The following is a 12,084-nucleotide window of genomic DNA, read 5'->3' on the forward strand; positions in this document are numbered from 1 at the left end:
AAGTTACAAAAGGTGGCATCTCAGAAGCAACGAAAGTTGTAAATTATGGCCTTTCAAGAAGAAACTGGGGAATTGAAGATGTGTCCAGCATCCATGGACATACTGATAAAAACATGCAAATTAAGGAATGGTCTGTGCTGATGTCATGTCCCTGATAAGACTCACACAATTGTCAGCTAAAATGTTTTCCACCACTGAGGTCATTAAAGGAAGAGAAGTTGAGCCATGAGATACCAGTGCTCACTTCCTCAGAAGTACCCTGCATATTTACAAGAGGCTTTTCTTACACATACAAGAGTGAAAGTGTGGGAGAACAGAATAGAGTTTCTACAGATCAAGTTTGTGAGCTGGTCCACAGAGCACAGAGGTACTTAACATCATGGATGTACCTTTATCTTTATGTAGTATGCCCTTAAAAAGAGAACTTGAGTTCTTCCAATGCATCTCTGCGATAACAGTTTGGGATATATTTAGTCCATACATGGTTTGAGAACTGATATGCTGACTGTTTTAAACATGTGAGTTTCATTGTGCTGAAGACTTCCAGGAATACACGGCTAACATGTTATTCATCTGCTGAAATATTTGTAAATCGATGAAAACCTGTTGATCATATAGATTCAAAGTCTAAATACTGTTTCCTTTTGGTGCATTTTATCATTAAAAGTCCTCCAGTTTATATCAGGTTTTACTTGAGCTAATCACTTCCATGTTCTGCTTTTTCTGAATACAAACACTCTGCTAAAACTCAGAGTCTCTCAATCTTTTGCCAACAGAAAATTTCAGATTTGAGATCAGTATTAATATTAATGTTGGCAACTCTGGAATATTTTTTCTTTTTCTCCTCCACTGAAACTAATTCTTATTTTACTCTGCAGCCACAGGACCTACTACTACACAATTATTTCAGAAAAAGGGTTAAATTATACCATTCATTTATATCAAGGATTCAGATACAATTATTAGGGAAATCTACATACTAATGGTTTAATATAGTCTAAACTTTATACATTAAAAAGTAACAATACATGGTACATTTTAACTCAAGATGACAAAGTAGCATATCCATCTATGCGATAACCGTACCCTTAATTAATATAATAAATCCATATAACCTAGAATATATTTAATATATAAATACAATACATTTATTAGACCAGGCTTTAGCTCATAAATCGTACATAGTCTTTTGTCTATGCAGTTCCTGCTCAGGAAAATCTGTAAAATATTCTCTACGTTAGAATAATCCTTTCATCTCCCTCCCTTTTTTATTATACTGGTTTCTGACACTAGGGGAGGCACTTGCTCTTCCTTTCATGTTATGCTTAGCACACAGAGCTCTTAAAGGCTCTGATATGGTTTGCATGAATTGTTATACTGTGAAAAATTTACCATATTGTCAGTTGAATTCAGCCCTAGAATCCTAGCTGCCACTTGCTTGTGTTTGAAAAGCACATAGACAAATACAGCCTCATATTTTAATAACAGAATATTATATTATCATTATCAAATTTAGGGCTGACTCCCTACAGTTTTTGCCAGTGAACTTACAGTAGAAAATTTTAATTGTGACTTAAGTAAAGATACACAAAACATCAGAGTACTTCCAAAACACATGGTCAGGTGACCTCATAATGAATTTCTTGCTCCAACAGCTGTTTCATATCATACTAAATATTTGTTATCCATACAGCATTGAAGCCTGATCCCACAGTTTTGAATATTAAAATATACCTAGTCTCAAGAAGAACTTTGATTGTTTACCTGTCTAGAAAATCAGCTTCTAAAACACCATAAGGGAGAAACATACTTTTTTTCCCTTTTTTCTCCGTTTTGCAGATCAAGTTGTTTTGTTTCTGTTTTTGTTTTCTGTTATTTTTTTTGTTTTGTTTTGTTTTAGCAGATAAAGGTTTTTGGCTTTAATGAATGAGGACCCTATTTCAAAAATCAAATTAATCCTAACTCCCAGAATCAAAAGTTTATTGCGCTACCAACAGTAGTATAGACTTGGATCACTTTTTACTTTCTTGAATTCACTAGAGATCCCAAAGTCCACATTAGCAACTATTCTTCATCTGAATTGGCTCATTTTCTACAGATTATTCATCACTTTTATATCTCTCTAAGCATCTACAGTGTATTTCATTTTTTTTGATATAATTTTTCATTAGTTTTCCCTAAAAACAAATGAATGTATAAAAGTAACTTTATGTTTAAAAAAAAAACACACACAAAAAGCCAACAACACATAAACAACATACATTCTAGCTTGTCTTCAGGTCTTCCTCTTTCTAGCAGTGATAAATAACAAACAATGTCTTTCAGCTGGATCGCATCTGGTAGATTCAAGTTGGCAGGTGTAGGAGGTCGGGATGTAGAGGTGCCTTTGTTAAGTCTCAGACCTGGAAACAAAATACACCCCCTGTTACTCTTAATGTAGGATATAAGCAGAGAATACAACCCAGAACTTTTTGCATACATGCATGCACCATTTTTCAATTTGAATCACATATGATTTCTTAATTTAAATCAAACTGTGACATTTTGAACTATTGACAGTCATAGTTTACCCAGGAAATGCAGAATTAAGATGAGAGTAAGGTTTTAAAATACTGCACAGGTAAAGCAAACTATAATAAAAATAAATCAAGTATCCTTGCTTTTTTCATTTACATGGACCTGATATCATTTTACTATAAAATAATTTTGGTAAGTATTCTTATTACACGGTACATACACATTAAATTAAGTATCAAAGCAATATCCCTGCTCAAGTCTGTATTCATTTCTCAGTGTTTGCAAAAGTTTTGTCTAATTACAGATTGTTTACAGATATAATATTTAAAGATGTTTTAGTGATAAAGAAAAATCTGAAAACACTCAAATGTGCAATATTCCCCAAAACAGTGCTAGTAGTGTGTCACAGCAACATATGTTTAAAATGTGGAAAACCTGACCACAGAATATTATGAATTACATAGAATGCATAGTCTCACATTCCACCAAAAAATGAAAATGATATATAAGTTTTAAGATAAGTTTTAGATTATGATCAGCTGCAAGGTACAAGTCAAATCATAATCAGAAGTGGAAGCAAAGTGGATGCCATACTGACTTACAGCACTGATGCTTACCTGGCATCTGTTTCCATCTCTCTTCAGACACTTTAACTGAAAATACAATTTATAAACAGACATGAGTGGACTGAGATACACCAAGTGAAAAATGGGCATGTAGAGAGACTTATGAACCCTGCTTGTGATCTTCTCTAGCTCACGTGTTCCTTCTCAATTTCCAGAAGAATGTCAAATAAATCTGACAGACTTCATTCTCAGTATGATCATGTTTTTTTCACCACTGTTAACATTTAAACACTGCTAGACATCCTAAAATGAAACATTCTGTAATTTTCATTTGCACATCACTATGTACAAATACCTACTTTTTCACTTTAAATGCTTCAAATTATATAAAAAAATAAAATCTAGTTTAAATCTCAAGCAATTGAATTGACTTTACGAACAGCATATTTTCAGGCACAAATGATAATAACTCCTGTATGAGATGAACTACACTGTCTCTCTAAATATGCTTTGGATATAACAATTTATCAACCAGCCCTTCTGGCATTACACTATATACATACGGAAAACTACTAAACTGAAGATGAAAATGAACTACTAAATACAAAAAAGGCAAAAGTCTTAAAATGGTGGCTGGTATGATATGTGTTTATTACTACTGATGCTCATTTTAGAATGAAATTCAAGGAAAAACTAAAAGTAATGACAATAAAAATTGTGTGGTGGATATATTATAGGCAGCAGAATCTATATGCATTGCATAAAAAATGCAATGCTGAAAATATGTGATACATTAAATATACATCACAATATAATTTAGATATGCTTAGAGATTCTAACACAAAGTAAAGGGCTGAAATGTTGCCCAAAGTGACTTGCCCATTTCTATGAGCAAGTCACTATCAGAGCTGTAGTTAGCAATAGGTTTTCGATACTCCACACAAATGAGTACACCATTATTTGCTAAGCCTACTTCTCTGCATGTGGAACCAGTCTAGATAACAAGTCCAGGATGTTGGAAATTTAATGTCTATAAAGCTGGTATTTTTCAAAGGTGTGTGCATGGCATTTCTGACTAGAAGGAATAAAGATAGTTCAAGTATTAAATTCCAATGAAAAGAGGAATCATACCCTCAATGTAGCAGGTAAATTTTGCTAGCAGAAAAAAAAAGTCAATTAAGTCTAACTGCATGTTGTGATAATTATATATATACACATCACCAGAAAATAAGAGTAAAGCAAGAAGTGGAAATAGCAGTTACTGTAAACTTAAATAAAAAAAATAATTGAAATCCCTTCATTTAACATAATCGAGAATGGCATGTGCTGAAACAAAATGTAAGGCTGGATTCAGTGGGAGATAACTGAACGTCTGTAATTAATATGGCACACTACAGTATCTATAGAAATCTACAGAGCTTCGTACCTGCACCACGTTAGCTAACATTTTAGCTAGTAGCTCTTGTACCAAATTCACAGTTTCTGCATAAGTTGCAATTTGAAGACACCTCATCTTAATATGAAGAATTCCAGCAATTAAGAACCCATCAAACCATTTCGTAAAATGTTCTAAATGCTTGATTATCCCAGCTGTTCAGAATATGAAATTTATTTTTTTAAATTAGCCTAGCTTCTACTTTTAGCTACTTAATTTTGACAGAGTTCCCAAATTAGTACTGTGCCAAATCAAAGATTTCAAGTTAGGATAATCATGTTAAATTTATTCTCCAAGAATTAATGAAAAGTTTTATAAAGTTTTCTAAGTAAGTTGAAAGTTGTAAACATTATTTTGCCTGGAAGTATTTCAACATGTTATCATCTGCAGTTAAGATCATGTTTTATAAAAATGTTTAATATAGCATGAAAATTTTACACTGCATTAAACACATGGTGCTTACACTGGATAAAACAATTATTGCTAACCGTTAGAGGACATTTAAAATATCAGTAACTGATAAGTATTTAAGATTACAAAGAGCAGCATCACAACTAATTAAGAGAAGCAGCCATAATTGGGTAGGGAAACTGCAGGGCACAGCAGAAACCTCCTGCATGAGGCTCTGAAGGTTTCTAAGTGTTTACAGTAGTCAGCAAGACCACGTAGGCATAGCAATTTGATTAGCATTAATGGAACAAATACCATCTACTTTGGTGCCTCAGGTGCATCATTGCTGTGAATTAAAAAGATGAAACCATTAAAAGTCCATTTCTCTTCACAATATTCCTTGTTCATGCCTGAATTAGGTTATCCAATTTCATAAATATCAGAACAAAAAAGAAGTGCACATAGATTAGAATTCTACATATTTATCACTAGTGGAAAGTAAGTGGCAGGGACATGCAACTTTCAATTCTTATATTCTTATATTTGATTAAATTCTTATATTACTTTGATTGTATTACCTACCTCCAGAAAGGAGCTGGGGTTTGTTTTTTATTAATGGGCTGCAGTGAGAGACTTTGTTGCTAAATGATGTAAAAAGATGCTCAATGAAATCATCAGGTAGCTCTGCCTCCAGAAAAGTCTTCATGAACAGCTTGAATCCCTCTAAATCAATTGTCTAAGGGGGAAAAGAATATAATAGGAATTGCTTACTTTTTAACGCTTTCAAACTAATGCATCAGAAAATATTTTGTTAGCAAACATTTTAGAGAATCTTCAAATATACTGATCCCTGAAGATATAGCCTGCATACTTAGTCCTGAAGTGACTGATTATTTAATTACTACTTTGGAAACCCACTGTATTTGTTCAGTTGCCTAGAATACATGGTAATGCAGTCCACAGTAAATTCAGAGCATTTCTCTAAAGATCCCAAAACTAAGCGCATCCTGACTAGTTTCTTGATTACGGTGTAGTTTAACAACCGAAGATGGTTACGGAACTCACGGGGATGTACATATTAATTCTTAGCTTTTCTCATGATTATGCAGACAATAAACAGGGGATTTCTGGAAGCCAAATTCAGACAATTGAAGGCCACCTGTCTTTTCTAGGTGGCAAAATACTTTGCTGGTATTTGTCAAAGAGGAACAGATCAGCTCTAACAGTAAAATTAGTGTTGAAACTGCACAACACTATGTGGGCTGTTAGGGGAGGTTGTCAAATTGAAACATTTTTCTTTTTGTTTAATTTGGTTTTGCTTTTGACAACAAAATGATTCCTTGATGATTTCTACCTGGTAAGGCAGCATTATCTCTTTTAAGTAGTAATATGAATTTAAAGCACTACAATCCCATTCTATCCTGCTAACACAAAACCTCTAAAAAAATGAGAAATGCGTAAGAGATCTTAAGACAATTTCATTATTATCTCTGAAATAATTGTGCCACAGTTGCATACATATTTACACAGTTACACGTGTGATTTTAATAAAATGGCTTATCACCCATTAATCAATAAAACATAAAATGTCACTGTCAGAGAGTAAGTAACCTTAGTAATTTTTATCTTTGAATAGTTAAAAGACAAATCCATAGTATTCTGCAAAATCAACTTGTTGAAAACTCCCCATATTTGGGGAAAATTCTTCTCTTGTCTGTTAAACTCTAGTTCAACAACACTTTTTGTTCAGTACAGTCAATACAGCCTTAAGAGAGAAAAGACTAGCAAGTCTTGAAATCAGGCCAGGGAAAGGAAAATGGATACTAGATTTTCAGTGTCTCTGTCAATTCAGGATCTGAGTCACAGTATAAATTATATTAAAGTCATTGTAAAAATTATTCAAAGCTTTGAAGCAGTGATTTCTCTCTCTCCCTCCTCCCTCCCTCCCCTCCCCCCCTTTTTTTTCTTTTAATATGAAGCAAAGAAATTTTATTCCTACATGAAATAAGGTGCTTCCCACTGAAGCAAATACCTATCTGCCTCAGGGTAATGTTTTAGATGCATATCACTCTCCTTACTAGAGACTAACAACACAGATTGCAAAATTTGACCTTGTGCAAATCATTATTAGAAATGCAAACTTGGCAAATGATCTGACCTTCTAATACAGAACACCTCATTTGGCAAAGAAACTGAGTGAAACCAATAGAACTCTCGCCTACTAAAAACATAAATAGCAGGAAAAACAACAACAACAAAAAAAGCCTTCAGGAGACTCAAAATGGAAATAATCAGTCTTGGACACAGAGTATGTTATCATCATAGAGTTTCAGTCACTGCCTTCTAACTTGGTAAGTCATGAACTGTTTCAGTAATGCTTTAAGTTTTTCTTCTCAATAATACAGTCCCTGATAGTCACTTCAATGTTTATGAACAATGAAAACACAGTAGCAAAAGCATATAAATTAACAACCAAGGTCATTCACTTACATGACATAAATGCATTTTTTTTTAAATCTGCAAGCACAACAAATACACCCATCACTAAACCAACTGACTTTAACAATCTGAAATTACTTTATGTTGTTCACCAATGATGTGTTTGTTAGCTCTTTCATTACTTTACATATAAAAAGGAATAACCAAGTGAAAAAGAGAAGCAGAAAAACAAATTACAACCCAATTAGTTAAAGTTTATGTATGGACATATAAGATATCTCTGTACTACATAAGCTTTATTATCATTATTATTTTCCTTGTTTGTATATATATCTACTAAAAATATTCCTTAAGATTATAGCTATCTTAGATTTCTAAACTGCTGTCTCATTCATATTAGCCAAGGTGACAGCAATAACTAAATCCCTTATGCCAGATTTTTCTATTTATATGCTTAGAACTGTGCCTGGGTAGAGATATGAGCTAATAAATAAGGCTAAATTGTTGTGCTTCCTTCTTCCTGCTGGCTCTCTTTCTGAATGGGATTCAAACTCTTCATTATTTTCTAAAGATGTTCAGACCAATATTTATCCTTATGCCCTCCAAAGCAAGTATTCCAAACATATTTTCTGTCCATGGAAGACAATAGATACTATGACTTCGTTGTCATGTCTACTTAGTATATTTGACACACCGAGTGCCACTGATTATGGTGCCTAAAAAAGGAGAAAAGAGAGTGGATGTCCTAAAAAGCAGCTCCAACAGTTAGATTTATTCAACTGAAAGTGCTTTATCCTCTGCTCTCTCATACTCTTCCCCCCCATGGAAACAGCAAGATTCATAAAACAAATCAGATGCTACATACCCAAAAGTTCTCAAATTAAGCTGCAAGTTCAGCTAGGATTTGGTAAGTGATTTAAATACACATCAGAAATGTTGATAATTTTCCAAAATAGAGATGGAAAAACACAAGCTGCACCAAACGATTGTATAACAGTGCTGCCTTAAGAAGGCCTAGGAACAGATCCCTGCGATAAGGTTCTTGTCTATATAAAAAAGACAAATGCTTGATTCTAATACTCCATAGCTGAGTAACACTTTCAAGAAGACCCGTGTACTCAGAGCAGATTATCCTAATAGGAACTAACAGATAATGCAGTCACATTTGAAGATCTGTTTTTGTAAATGTCTCCAGACTATAGAGCAGAACTTAGCTAGACTGTAGCAGGGAAGGTAGTTTAGATTATCCATCTAGTTCACAAACAAACAAGTGGAGATTTTTCAAAAAAGGCTCACCTACAAATATTGTCAGTGTTTTCACTATCATCTCTCTCACTGTAATATACATAACCACTATAGAACAGCAGAAAAGAAAAAAAAAGATTAATATCTTAAAAGAAGTCCTGTGAGGACCACCATGGAAGACTCATAGGTGGAGTATTCTCACTCATTTTAAGTACTGAGAATATTTCAATTAGAACAGCACACTTAAAGATGTAAAAAAAATATTTGCTGAATCTCAGCCTAATATAAACTAATTTTCACAGAAGAGAGGAACAACACACAATGTTATGAACATTTTCCTTTCCTGCAGTCATAAGTTAGTTTTATTTTTTCCTCGTGAAATTTTACTATTCAAAACTATGAAAATGCCTCAGTAAGTAAATAGCCTCTCTCTAATTGCTAGCATACTTGTTCTGCACCAAAGGGACCACACAATGCTTTGGGAACCAAAAAGTGGGGGGGGAAAAAAGATTTTGTATATCTTATTACAATTTGAAAATAATTTATTGCTTTTGAAGAATTCATCAGCATTACTTATCTAGTTGCTATCAATAATATCAGAATAACATATAAGATATAATCATGGATGTTGTTTTCTTAAGCATGCATGTTAATTGCTTAATTCTCAACAGTTGCTTGGCTTCCAGAAGCTCCAGCTGAATTCAAATGAACCTCTGAAAGGAGGCTTTAGTATTTTGAAAAGCATTTTCCATGATGCTTCCCAAATGAGAGAATGAGAGTATGCACAGAGGTACTAAATTGACTACGATTAACCTGACACACCTGTTAATTCATTCCATTTCACAGGAGACCAGAGGATGTTGGGAGATCATTGATTACAAGTTTAGGGACTTTGAGAACATTTTCAGTAAAACAAAGTGTAGGGGATAATGAAGGACATGTTCAAAGCAGCCAATAACTAGAGGAACATGAAAGAACTTCCAAATCATTTTGGCCTAAATTTTATGAGGAAAAAAAAAATAGCCTGTTCTGTTTTAGCTCTGATACAAATAAAAAAAGAGTACCAAATGCTTTGTAAGTAGGCCACAGAAAGGTAGGTATCTTGTATATTATTGTATATTTATTGTATATACAATATAATTATTGCATATAAATGAATTCCTATTCTCTCTCTTAAATAACTGATTTGCCAAGTTTACTGGAGCACCATTTCCTATCTTTTACAACTTAAAAAAAAAAAAACTGTATGAAGAAAAACTATATAAATCTTCATAATTTGTAAAACATTGTAACTTTACAGTGATGTTTGGGTAATGAAATTTCATTTAGTATTGAAATATTTTGATGCAAGTCCAGAAAAATACACATTCAGAAGGACCATCAAGGTTCTACTAATTCAAAATATAACATCCACATAAAAATTAATTTTACTACTATACTTAGAAGCAGCATCCAGATTCATCCTCTCCCAGTCATACATTCTTATCACTATTTGCAATTACCTAAAATTCAAAACTGAAGTGTATACCTACCCTGGGAGAAAAGAAAAGGAGAAAGGACAAAAGGCAGAAGTAAAACTACACACTTTAATTTTAAAATCTTTGTAGCAAATAAACATGTCAAACACTGACCACTTTCAGCTTTTCTGGAAGCAGATATTAAACTGGACTCACAATGACTCAAGGCAGAGGAAAATTAAAAATACACATCTTTTTAATGTGATAAATTGTCAGAGACAATCCATAACATTTAATTAACCGTCCACCAAATTTCAAAATTAACTGCAATATCAAACTGCCAACAAGCATTTAATCCATAGGTATTATTTTTCTGTAAGTTCCCCTCCATTATGGATCCATACAACAGACTGAAAAAGAAGAAACAAAGGGAAGTTTATGATGAGTTCTAAATGACTTACTGACTGCTGAAAGACACTATGTGGATTTGCTTCTATGTAACATGACAGATTTACAGATTAAGGCATTGTAGGGTGTCTTTCACACCTTTATTAACTGTGCCCTTTCACTAATGCATTGTGATGAGGTATGACTTCTACTTCACAGAACTGTGCATATTCGGTAACATCTTATTCAATCTTATAACTATAAAACCAAGCAGCTAACTATAGTCTAATAAGAACAAGATATGTGAGCTCCAAAAAAGAACTAAGATTCCTAGATTTTTATATGGATGCCCTTACTCATATTAGAATCTTGAAGAACCCTATTTTAAGTGCTATTAACCCATATTAATCTTCAAACCTTCTTCAGAGGAGAAGTGTTTTAGACCTTTGATCATCTTTGTAGCCTTCCTCTGGATTCACTCAAACAGCTCCATCCCATTTTTGTGCTGGTGGCCCCAGGCCTGCATAGCGTACTCACAAGGGTAGAGCAGAGGGAAACACTGGGCATCCCTGCACTTCTGGTCACTCTCTTTTGATGCAGCCCAAGATACAGTTGGCCTTCCGGGCTAGAAGCATACACTGATGCCTTGTCCAGCCTTCTGTCCACAAGGCTGCCCTGAATTAGTTCATCTCCTAGTCTGTACACATATAAGATGCCCTGACTCAAGTGCTTTATGTGCACTTGGCTTATTGAACCGCATTAGGTTCTCATGGGCCTACTTTTCAAGCCTATCCAGGTCCCTCTGAATCCCTCTTCCTTCTGTTGTGCCAGCCACACTCCTTAGCTTGATGTATCAGCAAACTTGCCAATATCTAATTTGTTAATAAAGATGTTAATGAAAATTGATCCCAAAACGTATGCCAAGGGACATCACTGATTAGCAGTCTCCACCTGGACATACAGTTCTGACTACAACCCTCTGTCCATGACCATTCAACCAATTCTTTATCCAACAAACAGTTCAGCCTTCAGTTCCATCACCCCAGTTCAGAGCTATGCTCTGCCCAGATCTTTGCTTTCAGCTCTTTTGCTTTTTAAAGAACCCATACTGAACCAGTACATTGGGGTGGATTTTTTTCTTAAGTTTATGGCATCCTTCACTTTATCAAAAAGCTAAAAACACAAACAGTTAGGACTTGTGCTGACAACTACCATCACTTTTAAGAAATTCCTTCCATCAAAAAGCCCTTTAAGAAACAGGATAAAAAAAATAGTTACTCAAGCAACACATTAAAACATATTACAGATATCGTAAACTATAAGAACACAAAACTAAAACTATGCTGTTTATATGTATGCGAAATGGTAGCTGCAAAAAGTAATGCCAGATAGTGACAATTCTGTCTAAAATGAAAATCTGGAGAGCATGAAGACGCAAACTGTGCACAAAACAGAGTATGAGAAGGTTATGTCTGAATCAGGTAGGAACAGCGGGAGTGGTGTGGAAACAGCAGTGACTACCAACCCTTCTACCAAACTTGCTGGCACGTCTGTTTCCACATCATCTCTCCTCCTTATTTTCTTTAATTTTGCCAGCAGCCAAAGTGGCACATCCAGATAAGTATTTATGGGGCTAGAAAAAGGCTAG

The 12,084-nt window shown here is 34.2% G+C and overlaps 1 protein-coding gene across 10 annotated transcripts in view; it reads right to left on the bottom strand.

The window, feature by feature from the left end:
* The window catches only part of DGKB (diacylglycerol kinase beta), a 343,763-nt gene that overhangs the window by 261,086 nt on the left and 70,593 nt on the right, over nucleotides 1–12,084 (bottom strand). For all 10 annotated transcript variants that reach the window (XM_046937766.1, XM_046937763.1, XM_046937764.1 and 7 more), the window contains 3 exons: nucleotides 5,491–5,644; nucleotides 3,135–3,170; nucleotides 2,262–2,402 (listed from right to left, as the gene is read on the bottom strand). In XM_046937766.1, the coding sequence (XP_046793722.1) occupies nucleotides 2,262–2,402; nucleotides 3,135–3,170; nucleotides 5,491–5,644 (331 nt within the window). The remainder of the gene's footprint in view (nucleotides 1–2,261; nucleotides 2,403–3,134; nucleotides 3,171–5,490; nucleotides 5,645–12,084) is intronic.

This window comes from Gallus gallus, chromosome 2, assembly GCF_016699485.2.
Source record: "Gallus gallus isolate bGalGal1 chromosome 2, bGalGal1.mat.broiler.GRCg7b, whole genome shotgun sequence".
NCBI lineage: Eukaryota > Metazoa > Chordata > Aves > Galliformes > Phasianidae > Gallus > Gallus gallus.